Consider the following 18,194-nt stretch of genomic DNA (forward strand, 5'->3'; position numbering starts at 1 on the left):
GCTGCAAATGGCATTATTTCATTCTTTTTAATGGCTGAGTAATATTCCATTGTATATATGTACCACATCTTCTTTATCCATTCCTATGTTGATGGACATTTAAGTTGCTTCCACATCTTGGCTATTGTAAACAGTGATGCAATGAACATTGGGTGCATGTATCCTTTTGAACCATGTTTTTCTCCAGATATATGTCCAGGAGTGGGATTACTGGATCACATGGTAGCTCTATTTTTAGTTTTTTAAGGAACCTCCCTACTGTTCTCCATAGTGGCTGTACCAATTTACATTCCCACCAGCAGTGCAAGAGGGTTCCCTTTTCTCCACACCCTCTCCAGCATTTATTGTTTGTAGACTTTTTGATGATGGCCATTCTTACTGGTGTGAGGTGATATCTCACTGTAGTTTTGATTTGCATTTCTCTAATGATTAGTGATGTTGAGCAGTTTTTCATGTGCCTCTTGGCCATCTGTATGTCTTCTTTGGAGAAATGTCTATTTAGGTCTTCTGCCCATTTTTTGATTGGGTTGTTTGCTTTTTGGATATTGAGTCACGTGAGCTGTTTGTAAATTTTGGAGACTAATCCCTTTTTGGTTGCATCGTTTGTGAATATTTTCTCCCATTCTGTGGGTTGTCTTTTCGTTTTGTGGTTTCTTTGCTATGCAAAAGCTTTTGAGTTTAATTAGGTCCCATTTTTTATTTTTGTTTTTACTTCCATTATTCTAGGAGGTGGATCCAAAAAGATATTGCTGCAATTTATGTTGAAGAGTGTTCTGCCTATGTTTTCCTCTTATAGTATCCAGTCTTACATTTAGGTCTTTAACCCATTTTGAGATTTTTTTTGTGTATGGTGTTAAAGAATGTTCTAGTTTCATTTTTTTACATGTAGCTGTCTGGTTTTCCCAGCACCACTTATTGAAGAGACTGTCTTTTCTCATTGTATAGTCTTGCCTCCTTGTTGTAGATTAACTGGCCATAGGTACATGGGTTTATTTCTGGGCTTTCTATCCTGTTCCACTGACCTATATTTCTTTTTTGTGCCAGTACCATACTGTTTTGATGACTGTAGCTTTGTAGTATAGTCTGAAGTCAGGAAGCCTGATTCCTCCAGCTCCGTTTTTCTTTCTCAAGATTGCTTTGGCTATCAGGGTCTTTTGTGTCTCCATACAAATTTTAAGATTTTTTTTTTTTGGTCTAGTTCTGTGAAAAATGCCTTTGGTAATTGGATAGGGATTGCATCAAATCTGTAGATTGCCTTGGGGAGTTCATTTTTAAATGGGTTAACTCTAATGTACTTTCAAAACATCCATTTCAAAACATCTTTGGAGAGTGAGATGTCTAAGAGACATTTACATATATATCTAATGACAGAGGTGTAGGGAAGAAAACCTACAGATCTGGGAATTGTCAGCACATAGTTGTTCACTGAAGTCATGGGAATGGATAAAATTGCTCAAGAAGAGTAAATAGGGTGAGAAAAATAGAAGGCCTAGAGGGCTAGAACACTGATGAATACTTGTAAGTTCATAAACTCATAGACAGGAGCCTGCAAAGGAGCCTGGGACACAGAAGTAGGAAGAAAATGAAGGTAGGAGATATAGTGTAACAGAAGCCAAGGATAGAATTTTGAAAAAGAATGTGGTGGTCAAAAATGGTCAAATGCTGGGGAATGATCAAATACAAAACAACCTGAAAAGACTTATTTTTTCTTGACTATTCATTTGAGACACTGAAATACTTAAAAACTATAACAGTTAAAAAGAAGTTAAAAGACAGTAGTATCTATCGAATGACCTGCAACACTCTTAAGATCCACCACTGGTATGTTTAACGTACTTTGCCCAGCAGTATATCATAGTAGTTAAAGACGGAGGCTCTTAAATTAGAACACTTGAGTTTCAGATCTGTCTTGAGCACTTGGAGAAGTTCATCATTCTGGGCCTATAACATTAGGAGTATATTAGCATCAACCTTTTTAAGCTATGGAGGTTTAGTAAGTTATTATTATCCCAGTGCCCTCCACAACCTGGTCCCACATTCCTAAATAGCACCGTGCCCCACACCCCTTAACTGGCTCTCTATGCTTCATTCAGGTCACTCTTCTTGCTCCACCCCCTCCATCCAGGAAGCAGTGCCTACGTTTACATCTTGTTAATGCCGTACCTGCCTAGGACTCCTACCTAACCAACCTCTCTACACTTGGGGTCTACGTATGGTTCTCTCTGAAGCCATTCCAGTTTAATTTACTCATTTGACAATTATTAACTGAGCATACCAAGTATTTACTGGATACTAGGAATATAGCAATGAATAAGATAAAGATAGTCCCTGCCCTTCAGTGAAAATCCTAAATAAGTGACATGTGCTCTGAATCATAAAAAATAAGTAGGTATTTCTCATTCACTCATTCAACATTTATATACTGAGAACCCACTATATATTCAAGAACTGTTTCAGAAGCCAAGAATAAAACAATGAACAAAAATATAAGGGGGGAAACTCCCCTCTTGGAGCTTACATTCTATAGGGAGAAAACAGACAGTAAAAAATTAAATTATATGAGAGACAATGATAAATGAACTGAGGAAAAGTAAAGCAGTGAAGGTTGAAAGAATTCATGAGAGAAGGGGTTGCAATACTAATGAGTGGTTGGGAGGGGCCTCTCCAAGGCAGTGGCATTTTCAGCAGAGATCTGATGATGTCTAAAAGCCATGTAAATACTTGGGGAAAGAGGGAAGAGCCAGTGAACCAGGCTCTACTGAAGGACAATGTCTAGCATCTTTTAGAAAGACGACTGAAGGACAGTTGATGAGGGGAAATGGATAAATGGATAAGGTTGGTGAAGTAGTACAGGGCCAGATCCCAGAGCCTCCTGGGTTGGAATTTTGAAAATTAACCATATGGTGGGTAAAGATGGAAGCTAGGATATAGTTAAAAGCCTACTGCAATAAGTGGATTAAGAAATAATTAGAGTTCAAACAAGGGTGGTAGGTATGGTGAGAAATCGTTGGAATCTGGACATATTTGGAAGGAAGAGTCAACAGGATTTTCTGAAAGATTAGATGTGGGGTATGGCAGGGAAGAAGTGGTAAAGGAAGACTATGAGGTTTTTGACTTGAACATGAGAAGTCAAATGCTATGCGAGAATTAGGTCTGGGGCCTGAGATGGGGAGTCTGTCCTGTACCTGTTCATTTGGAGACACCCAGTAGACTTCCAGGTAGAGGTGCAGCATAAGCTAGTTGGATTTATCAGTCTGGAGTTTACAGGGAAGATCTGGCCCCAAGATAAAATTTAGGACTCAATAATAGTTAGACAGTATTTAACCTTTAAAGCTGGACACCAATTAAGTAAATATAAATAGAGATGACCAAGATCTAAACCTCCTGTTAACACCAAAATAAGTGCAGAAGATAAAAAATGGATGAGCAAAGATGATTAAGAAGTAGCAGTCAAAGAAGTAAGGAAAGTCAGGACTGTGGCCTCCTGGAAGACAAGTGATTCTGGATGAAGACATCAGTTCTGTAGATACAGAGAGAGCAGTAATATGAAGACCCAGAACTAAAAATTGAATTTATTTCCCTGGAAAATATTTGTGCCCTTGACTAGAGCATTTTCAATGGAACAGTGAGGCAAAAGCCTTATGAAAAAATAAGGAAACAATGTAGACAACTGTTTCAAGGAGTTTTGCTCTAAGAGGGATCAGGTAAATAGAACAATATCTGGAAGGGAAAATGGTGTCATGTCCCTTTAGGATGAATAAGGAGATGTTTGCACTGCTAACGAGAATGATTCAGTAATAAAAGAAAAAATTAGGATGACAAAGAAAGAGGGGAGAATTGTTGGGAAACTGTCATTGAATACATGAGATGCGATAAGATCTAGTACACAAGTGGGGGTGTTACTCTTAGATAAGAGCAGAAAAGGTTCAAGTAATACAGCAGTACACAGACTCCAAGGGGCTGTGCATAGAATGCAGTGGCAGAAGGAGATCTGGGTACTTAAATGGGATAAAAGCAAATCTTCATTTTCACTATCTTCTAATATATCATTTCCTTCAACTATGAATGTAGTCGACAGATCACAGTTTTAGCAGCACCTGTGATTTTCGTTAGTGAGGGAAATGCAAATATCTTCATACTATAACATTTTCATATTATAAGAGTAACTATCTCAAAATATTGTTTATATTCAGACTACTTGAAAACTATGGTAGTTATTAGATCCACATGAGGTCTGGTGATTTAATGCATTAATAGGAAATATATATATTCCAATATCATAAATTTTACTTACACATGAGAAAATGCTCAAATTTTAAAATAAGATGTTAAAATTAAATAGCAATAGCTACACTATCTGTGGTTTGTTACAGAAGTTTTAAAAAATTCATCTTAATACATGATTTATTCAAAATTCCAAGAAATGGTTCAATAAAAGAAAAGCCGGCTTAAACATGGTGTTTAAACATGAGTCATTTCAAGTAGTGACAGATGTATTTACAGTATTTATTTATAATTACACACAGAGCTGTGGCACTTCTCACAACATACTAAACAAACATAAACTTCTAAAATGCAAAACGGCCCAGATTTATAGAAACTCTTTTTCTAAGTAAGTATAACTGATATTTCCTGTTTTGATTTTAACAACTGAAATGTCCAGTACTTCACTGCTCTCATTAGTTTGGAAATTTAAATTTTTGTAATTAACTTAACTAGAATCTTATTTATCTATTTACTAAAATATTCATGCAGAAAAGGACATGATTCATAAGGGTACATACAGTTCAATGAATTTTACATGAGCATACCCTTGTAACCAACACTGAGATCAGGATGTGGAATACTGTTAGAAAAACAGGTGTCCACTGATGCCTCTTCCTAATCATTACCTGCATAACCCTCCAAAGGGGTAAGGATATTTTTTTGAAAATGCTGCATCACAGAGTATGTGTATACCAGGCTTTAGTGGACTAACCAAACATTTCTCAGAACTTTCAACCAAATTTACACTCCAGCTAGCAGTGTTTCAGAGTTCTGGTCCATTCACATCCATACCAACAAATGGCATTATCTCTGCGTGTGTGTGTGTGTGTGTGTTCATCTTGGCTATCCTGGTAGAGGTGTGGCAGGCCATACTATAGTTTTTTTGTTTTGTTTTTTTTTATTGTTGGCTGCATTGGATCTTCGTTGCTGTGCATGGGCTTTCTCTAGTTGTAGCGAGCAGGGGCTCCTCGTTGTGGTGTGTGGCTTCTCACTGCGGCGGTGGCCTCTTGTTGCAGAGCACGAGCTCTCTAGGCATGCGGGCTTCAGTAGTTGCAGCTCGCAGGCTCTAGAGCACAAGCTTAGTAGTTGTGGCGCACGGGCTTAGTTGCTCTGTGGCATGTGGGATCTTCCCAGACCAGGGCTTGAATCCGTGTCCCCTGCATAGGCAGGCGGATTCTTAACCACTGTGCCACCAGGGAAGCCCTATACTGCAGTTTTATTTCAGAATATCCAGATGATTAACAAAGTTGAATATGTTTTCATATGTTTACTGAAATTTGAACATTTTGGTAAAGTACCCAGCAAGTCTTTACGCCTCTTCAAAATTTGATTATCTGACTTTTGCTTATTGTTTTCTAAAAGTTCTTTATATATATAAAATAAGTAAGTATACACATAGCAAATAATCTTTACCAAGCTTGTGACTTGCCTTCCTTTTCATTTTCTTAATGGTATCTTTTGGCAAATAGAAGTTCTTAATTCACTGAAGTTCAGTTTACCAGTTATTTCTTCCATTATGGTCTGTTTCAAGAAATCTTTGCCAATCCAGCAATCATAAAGATAAATACCTATGTTTTCTTCTAAAAGTGTTAATGTTTACATTTCACACTGAGATGCACAACACACTGAGATTCACAATTCACCTTTTATTTTATTTGAGCTGTAACTGACATACATTATATTAGTTTCAGGTGTACAACATAATGGTTTGATATCTGTATATATGGGGAAATGATGACCACAGTAAGTCTAGTTTAACATCTGTCATCATACATATATAGACTATCTTTCTTGTGATGAGAACATTTAAGATCTATTCTCTTAACAACTTTGAAATATGCAGTACAGTACTGACTATAGTTGCCATGTTGTACATTACATCCCCAGTAGTCATTTACTTTATAACTGAAGTTTGTACCTTTTGACACCCTGTGCCCATTTCACCTACTTGCACCACGCACCCCCCTCTTCTCTGTGTCTCTGGTTTTGTTGGGTTTTTTTTTTGGGGGGGCGGTTGCTCTTTTTGTTTTTGTCTTAGATTCCACATGTAAGCCTTTCTTCACTTGGTATTGGGTTGGCCAGAAAATTCGTTTGGTTTTAAGTACACATTCTTCAGTTTCACCAAGAACTTTACTGAACAACGTATTCACTAACTGAACGAACTTTCTGGCCAACCCAATATAATAATGCCTTCAAGGTCCACTTATGTTGTCACAAATGGCAAGATTTAATTTTTTAATAGTTGAATAATATTCATTGTATTTACCACAATGTCTTTATCCATTCATTGATGGAAACTTAGACTGTTTCCATATCTTGGCTATTGTAAATAATGCTGCAATGAACATGGAGGTAAATATATATTAGTTTTTTTGTTTTCTTCTGATAAATATCTAGAAGAATTGCTAGATCATATAGTAGTTCTACTTTAATTTTTTAAGGAACCTCCATATGCTATTCCACAGCGGCTATACCAATTTACATTCTCACCAGTAGTGCACGAGGGTTCCAACACTTGTTATTTCTTGACATTTTAATAATAGCTATTCTTACAGGTGTGAAGTGACATTTCATGGTGGTTTTTATTTGCACTTCTCTGATGATCAGTAATACTGAGCATCTTTTCACATGTACCTGCACCATCTGTATCTCTTTAGGAAAATGTCTATTCAGATCCTCTGCCTATTTTTTAATTGACTTGTTTGTTGTTTTTACTACTGAGTTGTATGAGTTCTTTATATATCCTGGATATCAACCCCTTATCAAATACATGATTTGCAAATAGTTTCTTCCATTCAGGTTGCCTTTTTATTTTGTCGACCTTTGCTATGCAGAAGCTTTTTAGTTTGATGTAGTCCCACTTGTTTATTTTTGCTTGTTTTGCCTTGGTTTTTGATGTCAAATACAAAAACTTATCACCAAGAACAACATCAAAGAGCTTACCACCTAGGTTTTCTCCTGGGAGTTTTATCGTTTCAGGTCTTACATTCAACTCTTTTATCCATTTTAATTTCTGTGTACAGGGTAAGGGTAGGGGTCAAGTTTTATTCCTTTGCATGTGGCTGTCCAGTTTTCCCAATACCATTTATTGAAGAGACTGTCCTTCCCCAATGTATATTCTTGGCTACTTTGTCATAAATTAATTGACCACATATGTGTGTGTTTATTTCAGGGCTCTCTATTCTGTTCCATTGATCTGTATGTCCATTTTTATTCCAATACCATTATATTTTGATTACTACAGCTTTGTAATAAAGTTTGAAATCAGGGAGCATGATGCCTCCAACTTTGTTTTTAAGATTGATTTTGCTATTCAGGGTCTTTTATGGATCCATACAAACGTTAGGATTTCTTCTATTTCTGTGAATTTTGATAGGGATGGCACTGAATTTGTACATTGCTTTGGGTAGTATAATATTTGGTAGTTCATGTTAACAATACTAGTTCTTCCAATCCATGAGCATTATATAACTTTCCATTTATTTGTATCATCTTCAATTTCTTTCATCAATATCTTAATAGTTTTTGGTGTACAGTTCTCTCAACTCCTTGGTTAAACTTATTCCTAGGTATTTTATTCTTTTTGATGAATTGTAAATGGAATTGGTTTTTTAATTTCTCTGATAGTCTGATATTAGTATATGGAAATGCCACATAGCTCTCTATATATTGATTTTTTTTAGCCTGCAACTTTATTGAATTCATTTACTAACTAACTGTAGTAGTTTTTTCGTGGAGTCTCCAGGGTTTTCTATATACAGTATTATGTTATCTGAAAATAGTGATGGTTTTACTTCTTCCTTTCTGATTTGGATGTCCCTTATTTCTTTTTCTTGCTTAATTGCTCTGACTAGGACTTTGAATATGTCAAAAGTGGTGAGAGTGGACATCCTTGCTTTCTTCCTGATCTTAGAGGAAAAGTATTCAGCTTTTCACCACTGAGTACTATGTCAGCTGTGGGCTTGTCATGTAGGGCCTTTATTATGTTCCCTCTATTGAGAAATCTTATGATAAATGGAGTATAGAAGCTAGGTGATCACTCCATGTACTGGATCTTCACACTGAGGCTTACTGGTGACTTTATAATAAGCAAAAAACTCAGACAACCACATTCAAATGCAAAAAAAAAAAAAAAAAAAGGCAGGTCCATCTATCTATGAGTAATTTTAAAATGTTCTTCGAGTTTAGTGAGAACATTATCTATCCTCCTGAAGGAAAATTAAGTGCTAGATTTATTAAGAAAAATATACCCTAAGAAGATATTAATTCATTATATTGTTGCCATACTCCTGACCCAAACAAAAATACACAGAAATAACGGACATACCTGTCTTCAAATGGGCAAATGATTCAATTGCCTGATGGGAAAAACTTTTTATTCAAACAAATATTATCAGCAATTATTTGCTTTTCACTTGGAAAGGTAACAAAATAATATGCCACAAGATCGTACCTTTATGATATTACAAAGTACATAATTTTATTCAAGAAAAATTTGAAAGAAAAAGGAGCTTATTCCACTCTATTTGAAGTCAGAGCTGCCCTGACTTCAGAGCACTCACAAAACAATACATTTCTACTGATACACCATAATGTATAGACACCAAAGAACCTTTCAGGAATTGTGAAAATTGTGTAATAATATATATTAGTTTTTCATAAAACTAACATAATTAAACTGATATAATTTCTTTGAGACAGAAGAAACATTAAGGTATGTGAATCATCCTATAATGCAGAGCATCAGTGTTAAAAGGCAGAAAACAGCTTCTATCCTACTGAGATTTACTGTAATAATAAGGTTTGGGTTATTAGACCTTTTAAATGATGTTTTATCTTTCATGGTTTTACTCGCAGATTCTTAGGATGTTTTTCTTTGTGTTTTTAATGAATGTAACTACTCCTCACACTCATATTTCTGGTTTGAAATGACAGCCATCTCTGAAGAGCATTAGCCTTCCATGAAGCTCTGCATTCAAGGGCTACAAAACATAACATTTTAACTCATTTTGATATTCCTAGACAACATTTCTTCCTGAAGACCATAAACTATATATCTATCCTACACTCCCTGAAGTTATGTACTTGTGTAGTTCAATACTTTACTCAACCATTTTGCTTTAAACTCACCATGAAGCACGTACTGTGTATGCTTATTGTCCACCATCCTCCATCTTTAGGGGGTGGAGGAAGTTTGGAAAGCCAAGTTAAACCAAAACAGAACCAATGTATATTCAGCTCCATAAGCAATCATCAGTACCTATTAAATAGTAGTTAACAAGCACTTTTTTCCCCTTAGGAAGCATGAGACCAGGAAGTACTTACGAATACTCCTTTACCTATTTTTTTTTTTAAACTCAAAACCAGGAAGCTCCAATATCTATGTATGTTTCAACATTTCCATATGTTACCTCCCCTGTGCAATTGCAAGCTTTGTCTCTATCCTACACCCTAAAGCACTATGAATAGCCTTCTCTCCCCAGTATACATTTCATTCTTAATCCCGTGAGTCATAAACAATAATATGAATATGATAATGAAAAAGAAAAAAATTACCAGCCACAGAATACAGTCTAAGTAATCCCAGAAGTACTTCTGCACAGGTTCAGTGGTAAGACACAACTGCTAATTGTAGGTAGACTTGTTCTTTACTAAGAAGTGAGCATGTGGCTAGAAATTCTCTACCGAATTGTTTTTCCTCATTATTTTCCTTTTGCATATAAATTTCTTCATTACAGAAGTGGTCTGCTGTTGTATAGTTCATTACTATTTTTATTTTAGGAGCTTTCATTTTACTGTGCAATCCAAGGCTTTCATCAGAGTTTCTACAAATCAGATGACAAGACTTTGCCAAAAATTATTTTAAAATATATTCTCATTTCCAAAGGAAAATGGGATATTGGTTGCTTTTAATAGATGTTTAAGAATCTGAATAAATGCTTCAGCATTTTGGATAGCCTCTTAACTTTGTAAGGATATCCCAAGAATAGGATTCTAAAAAAGACTGGAATTGAACAAATCCAGTTTTTCACTTAAAAATAGTTTTTCTTTATAAACAAAAATCAAGTTTGCAAGTTTGGGGTGGTAATGGTGACTATCAGACAGAAAATGGTAAAGGAGATTCAAATTATTTATCTGACCTCATTGTTTAAGTGACTTGAATAGTTTCATAAGCCATAAGAAAAAAACCCCACAAATGAACATTTTATATTCAGAGTAGTTTTCAAATGTATTGTTTGAAAACATGTCTGTTCTCTGCATCCTGTTACTGACTTCTGAAAGGCTGCCACTGGGGAGCAGATATACCTGCCCAGATTTCCTTCTCAAGTATGTGTTTGTGAATGTTAGAATATCTTCTGTTATGCCAAGCACATTAGCTTTCAAGGATTCAAAGAAGAAAAACAAATCTGCATGATGTAGCAGAGGTGCAAGAAAATTGATTGTTGGAGTACTAACATATATGCATCACATAAATGTTCTTAGGCATTTATTTACAGTCCTAATGGCTCACTGCATGCCCTGGGTTAAACATCCGGCATACGAGACACGTGCCCAGATTTAGAGAACCCAGCACTGTGAAAAGAATACAGAACTTGAAGTCAGACACACACACAGAATCAAATCCCAGTTAACCATTTTCTAGCTGTGTGAGCTTCTGCAAATTGAGTTTACTGAATCTTAGTTTCCTTGTTTGAGGATAATACAAATTCCTTTTCATAGTTATTATAGGGAATAAGCATATAAAACATACCCCAAAAGAAGGAAGCGATGCAGTAAACAGTAATGCCTGTTATTACTAACTTTCAACAATAATTCTGGGGCTCTTCTCAAGGAGAGAGAATAATGAAGAAGGCATGCTAATGTCATCTGAGTCCACTTCAGCCACAGGATTACATCTTAAGTAGACAGTTTTTTAGTAGACTGAAACAGTGACAAAATTTGGTATATTGATGTTGAAATACTAAAGGAGTTTTAACTTTCCAACAACACTTTGAAAGAAGTGCTGTATTTTTACCAAGAAACTGGGTAGTTTTACTGAATGAAGCAACCTGAGCAAAACCCAAAACACTTTGAAACGTAATGACTATGGTGATTGAGATCATCCATAGTATCCAGTTATACTAAACAGAGTATAAACTAATTCATCTCTTTTAACTCAATTATCAAAAAGTGAGAAAATATTAAGACACTTTCCTTGAACTCTTATCTTCCTTACTCTAAAAAATCCAAACTTCAAATTTGTACTTCTCTATCTACCACAAAGCCATAGAGGTTCTCTGTGAATTTCTAGACTCTAGTTATTATTGCAGATGATGGGTGCTTTAAGGTGATTTGCTTGGGCTGCTTATTAGTCTATCCTATCACATCCAACTCAGTCATAAACACCACTAATTCTTGGTTGAAAAGAAAAATGGAAGGAGGAAGGGCTATTGCAAGAAGGCAAAAGGAACAAACTGACACTTAGCATATACATTTGTATGCATATACATTTGTATGCATATATATTAAAGTTTCCTCTTTTGTTACTTTTTATTTTTACTTTTAAGTACCATTACTTTTCTTCTTCCTATTGGGAAAGAGACTATATTTTCAATTATCTATTGAAATTGTTTACTAATGATTCTTGGGGACTGACTTTGAATTCAGAAAACTGTTCAACTTAGTATTAATTTCATTATTGGTTCTCCATAAATTGTGATGAAATTTCCATATGGACAATCATACCATAGGCAAATCATATCTTAGGTAAATCTCTTTTACACTTTTTTGTTCCCTGTATTTCTTTTTCTGTTCTTAGGCTTTGACTAAGACCACTAGTAAAATGATGAAAAGCAGGTGATTGTAGGCATCATTTTTAAGATATTTGCTAGAAATTTTAAGATACCCTTAACCTAATTAAGAAAGTTCACTTTCTTATTAATTCATCATGAATTAGCTAAATTTGGTTGGTAACACGTTTTCAAAAAACTTTTTGCTTCTATGTTCATAAGCAGCATTTGCCATGGCATACCCTGAAGGTGGTGAAAGTAAGTCTCTGTGACAGCTACTGGCACGTGCAGAAAGCCAGTCAACTCTGCAGGACTAGGAGAAAGGACACAAACTAGAGCATTCAGCAACACCCTAGGGAAAGTGAGCAAATGGGAGGCTATCAGCACCCGACCTAGCTTTACAAGATTGAGAGAAAGGATACAATCTTGAGTATGCCCACAAGGCGGAACAGGCTTATCCACAGAAAAGATCTGAGAAAGCCTCAGAGTCCCTAACATGACTGAAGAAAGGAATTTCTCTCCCAAAGCCACCTAATTTTGGAAGAGGTACACTTCTTCAAATATGAAGAAAGCAATGCAAGACTTCAATTTCAAGGAACATGACACCATCAAAGGAGTACAATTTTCCAGTGACCAACTAATAAAGAATTCAAAATAGTTGTTTTAAGGAAGCTCAGTCAATGAGCTACAAGAAAACACACAAAGATAATTCCATAAAATCAGGAAAATAATACATGAACAAAATGAGAAGTTTAACAGAGAGATAGGATTCATAAAGAAGAACCAAATAGAAATTTGGGAGCTGAAGAATATGACAAATAAAATGAAAAATGCCATAGAGAATATCAACATCAGATTGGATCAACTGGAAGAAAGAATCTGTAGAGATCACTTGAAATTATCCAGTCGGGGGAACAGAGAAAAGAATAGAAAAGAGTGACAAAAACCTACATAACTCTAAAAGGAACTATCTGTGCATTACTGGAGTCCCAGGAGAAAAGAAGAAAGGGGCAGAAAGTTTAAGAAATAATGCCTGATGAAAAGAACCCCCAAAACAGAATTAAATCTGAATTTTCACAATTAGGAAACAAATACAACTGTCACTGAACAATATATTTTTAAAAATACTTATACATATGTATATTTACATAAAAGTCTTTGGAAAAAGTCAAAGGATTGCTTTGCTTATTAGAGGTTATCCCTAGGGAATGTCCCTTCCTGATGTAATTAAAATTGAGGGAAAAAAGATAGTTTTTAATAGCAGTAAAGTTACTAAAAAGTAGACTTATTTTCAAAACTACTCTCTCAGCATATTTGCTAAACACAAACGTGCAGAATCCTGCCCTAATTTATTTTCTCCACTTTGCAAAATACTGTTCTCCCAGCATAGTACCACCAAATTTCAACCCTAAATCATCTTCTCCAAGATACACCCCCTTAAGGCTATCAGTGTATTTCTCAGCAGAAACCTTGCAAGCCAGGAGACAGTGGAATGAAGCATTAAAAATGCTACAAGAAAAAAAAAAAAGCCAACCAAGAGAACTTTACCTGGCAAAGTTATCCTTCAGGGATGAAGGATAGATAAAAAACTTTCCCAGACAAACAAAAGGTAAGAAGTTCATCACCAATCGATTTGCCTTACAAGAAATACTGAAAAACATTCTTCATGCTAAACACACTGGTAAAGGCAAGTATATAGTCAAATTCAGAATACTCTAAAACTGTAATATGGTACTAGAAAACAGTTAATAAGATAACATTAGTAAGTCCTTATCTACCAAAAGTTACTTTAAATATAAATGGATTAAGTTATCCAAACAAAAGGCACAGAGTGAACGAATGGATAAAAAAGGAAGACATAACTATATGCTGCCCTCAAGAATCTCACTTCAGCTTCAAGGAGACAAATAATTTCAAAAAAAGGGATGGAAAAAGATATTTCACACAAGTGGAAACCAAAAGAAAAAAACAGAGTAGCTATGCACTCATCAAACAAAACAGACGTGAAGGAAAAAATGATTGCAAGTGACAAGGTAAATGAATAAAATGAAAGAGGAGACATTAAACTCATACTACAGAAATACAAAGGATTATAAGAGACTACTATGAACAACTGTATGCCAACAAATTGGATAACCTAGAAGAAACAGATAAACCCTTGAAACACAAACCTATCAAGACTGAATCATGAAGAAATAGAAAATTTGAACAGACCTATAACAAGTAAGGAGATTGAATCAGTAATTAATGACCTCCTAACAAAGAAAAGCCCAAGACCAGATGGTTTCCCTGGAAAATACTACCACATATTTAAAGAAGAATTAATACCAATCCTTTTTCAAACTCTTCCAAACAATTAAAGAGGGAACCCTCCCAAACTCATTGTATGAGGCCAGTATTACACCAATACGAAAAGATAAAGCTACAGATCAATATCCCTGCTGAATAGACATGAAAAATTCTCAACAAAATACAGTAAACCAAATTCAACAGCACATTAAAAGAGTCATACACCATTAACAAGTAGGATTTATCCCTGGGATGTAAAGACGATTCAACATCTGCAAATCAATCAATGAGATATATCAATTAACAAAAATCACATGATAATTGATGTTGATATAGAAAAAGCATTTGACAAAATTCCACATCCTTTCATGATAAAAACTCAATAAATTGGGTATAGAAAGAATGTACAACAACATGATAAAAGCCAGATACAATAAGCTCCCAACTAATATGTTCAACTGTGATAGGCTGGAAGCTTTCCCTCTAAGATCAGAAACAAGAAAGGGTGTCCTATCATCAATCTTATTCAACATAGTACTAAAGTACTATCTAGAGCAATTAGGCAAGAAAAAGAAGTGAAACTGTGTTTGCAGATGATATGATCTTCCTAAAGACTGCACCAAAAAAGGGTTTGAACTAATCACTGATTTCTTCACTAAAGTTGCAGGATTCAAAATCAACATACAAGGACTTCCAAGGACTTCCCTGGTGGTGCAGTGGTTAAGAATCTGCCTGCCAATGCAGGGGACACAGGTTTGAGCCCTGGTCCAGGGAGATCCCACATGCCATGGAGCAACTAAGCCCCTGTGCCACTGCTGGGCCCGTGTGCCACGACTACTGAAGCCCACGCACCTAGAGCCCATGCTCCACAACAGAGAAGCCACTGCAATGAGAAGCCCGCGCACTGCAACAAGGATTAGCGAAGAAAGCCCATGTGCAGCAATGAAGACCCAACACAGCCAAATAACAAAACACAAAATCAGCATACAGAACTCAGTTGCATTTCTACACTAATAATAAATTATCCAAAAAAAGAAATTTAAAAATCCCATTTACAACAGTATCAAAAACAGTTAAATTCTATTCCTAAGCATTTTATTAAGGAGGTGAAAGATCTGTACATGACATTCATGAAAGAAATTAAAGAAAACAAATGGGAAGCATCTTGTGTCCAACTATAGATATCCAACTACCTAGATTGGAAGAATTAATATTGTTAATATGTCCACACTACCCCAAGCCATCTATAGATTCAATGCAATCACTATCAAAATTCCAATGGCATTTTTCACAGAAATAGAGAAAGCAATACAAAAATTCATATGGAACCACAAAATGATCCCAGATAGCCAAAGCAATCCTGAGAAAAAAAAAAAAAGTGGGAAGCATCACATTTCCTGAAATCAAACTATATAACATAGCTACAGTAATCAAAACAGTATGGTACCACCATAAAAATCACATAAACCAATGGAATAGAATTGAGAGCTCACAAATAACTAATGCATATGCCATCAATAAATATTTGACAAGAAAGCAAAGAATATATATCAGGGAAAGGACAGTCCCCTCAATAAACAGTGCTGGGAAAAGTGAATATTCACATACAAAATAAGGTGAATAACTACTTCCTATCTTATACCACTCACAAAAATCAACTCAAAATGGATTCAAGATTTAAATATAAGACCTGAAACTGTAAAACTCCTAGAAGAAATATAGGGAAAAAGCTCCCTGACATTAGTCTTCACAGCAATATTTTGAATATGACACCAAAAGCTTTTCATTTTGTTGATGAGCTTTATAGATTCCCTTTACTGCTCCTTGAGCCAGAACCACAGATATCTTCTAGATATCTTTGCTCCACATGGCTCACTTTCAACTTTCAAGCTGAACTGAGTTTAAGTCAAGAAAAACCAAAATAGTAAACAAAAAATTATCAACCCTCAACATCTTCTAATTAGATGTCATTTTGAAAGCTGATGTTCTTACCTGATCTACCTGCTGACACTTTTTAAAAACATCAAACACTTGAGCCTTGCATTCTCTCCACGTTTTATAGTTATATCACCAGGAGAAAAAGGTTGGCATATGTATAATGCCATCTTACCTATAAACAGAGTGTCATTTTTTAAAACCATGATTTCTGTCTTATAACTGAGTAGCAATAATCCTTTACATATTCTGTGTGACAGCACATAGTCTGCTATTGCATTTTGATCCAAACTGACAATATCTGTCCTTTGATTGAGGTACTAAATCTGTTTATATTTAAAGTACATAAGTATATTGATAGGATATGACTGATATGATGGTATTTAGGTCTGTCATTTTTTAAATTGTACTGGGTTTCTTGTGTTTTACTCCTCTGTTCCTCCTTTCATTCCTCCTTTGTGTTAATTATATATTTTTAGTATTCCATTTTAATCACTCTCTTAGCTTTCCAGCTAATCTCGTTGTATTATGTTTTCAGTTGTTCCTCTGAGGATTACAATATGTATCTTAAACTCATCCCAGTCAAGTTAAAGTTGATATTGAACCACATCAGGTAAAATATAGGAACTTTTCAACAACATAGCTCAATTTATCCTTTAACATGCTATTGTCATGCACACACAACAAACCCACCAATCCATCAATGCAGTGTTATATTTTGCTTTAAACAGTCATATGTCTTTAAAATATAAAAAGCAAAGAGAAAAATATTAATCCACTATAATTAGGAAAGCTCCATTTTCTAGTAAGAATTTAAGTTTGCATAATATAGATATTATGCTACCATTTATATTATTTTACACCAATATTTTTAATTAGTATAACTATTAAATATCAGATACATCACTGAATATATTTTATTTATATGCTGTTCACATTTCCATTTTATTAGCTAATTATTTTTTTTTAATTTAGCACAATCATAAAGGGAAGAAAAATCCTTTTAGTACAAACTGAAATAGGATCACGTTCACCTGGATTCTCCTAATAGTATCCTAACCAGGTTTCCTGATCCCAGACATACCCTCCAATTGATTGCCCACTGCTACCAAAGTGATCATTCTAAAACATAAATGATGTCACACACTCTAGGAAGCCTGTCATGACCTTCGTCACTCAAGATTAGGTGACCTTCCTATGATATTTTGTGCTTACCTCCATCACAGCATGTGTAACATTACACTGTATTTGTCTTCTGATTAGCTTGTATCCCCACAATGAATTACGTACAGGTAGGGTCTATGTCTTACCTTTATACCTCCAGTACCTAATAAACATCAGGAACATAGTAGAGACACAAGAAAAGAGTTGCTGGATAAAAACAACTGAATGAGTACATTTCCAACTGCTTCAGTTTGTAAGAGTCTCCAAACTACTAATTCTTAGTATATTTCTAAATGTATTCAACATACATTCATTTAGCACTTGTAATATGCCAAGTACACAGGGGAAGACATTATATTTTAAAAGTGAAACGTAGAAGGAAGATAGCACAGTCTAGACTAACTGAACTTAAATTATATCACCTTCAGTCCTAAAAAGTTAATTCCTTTCATCCAGACTTGATTTCCATTATAGTAATAATCTGGCTCATTTTGTTAATATTATACAACTTATACCATTACACAAAGAAATAGGGTAAATGTGTTAACATACCAGAGATACCATGGCCCAACCAGTCTTGTTATAGATGAACTCCAAGTTGTTCCTTCTTAAATACAGCAAACCACCCACAAGTGACACTAACAAGGCCAAAGCAATGGTGCCAGAGTAGTTGGGTGGTCTGAAGACACGAATCTGCAAGAATACAATGAAAGTTTTTAAAGTTAAAGAAAAATATTAATCTTTTTCGCTGAACCATATTCTAGTCCTTCC

At 35.1% G+C, this 18,194-nt stretch overlaps 1 protein-coding gene across 5 annotated transcripts in view; it reads right to left on the bottom strand.

The window, feature by feature from the left end:
• The window catches only part of TUSC3 (tumor suppressor candidate 3), a 183,014-nt gene that overhangs the window by 78,946 nt on the left and 85,874 nt on the right, over positions 1-18,194 (bottom strand). For all 5 annotated transcript variants that reach the window (XM_082680493.1, XM_082680490.1, XM_082680489.1 and 2 more), the window contains exon 5: positions 17,976-18,116. In XM_082680493.1, the coding sequence (XP_082536619.1) occupies positions 17,976-18,116 (141 nt within the window). The remainder of the gene's footprint in view (positions 1-17,975; positions 18,117-18,194) is intronic.

The sequence above is a fragment of the Grampus griseus genome (assembly GCF_964374135.1).
Source record: "Grampus griseus genome assembly, chromosome: 21".
NCBI classification, from domain to species: domain Eukaryota; kingdom Metazoa; phylum Chordata; class Mammalia; order Artiodactyla; family Delphinidae; genus Grampus; species Grampus griseus.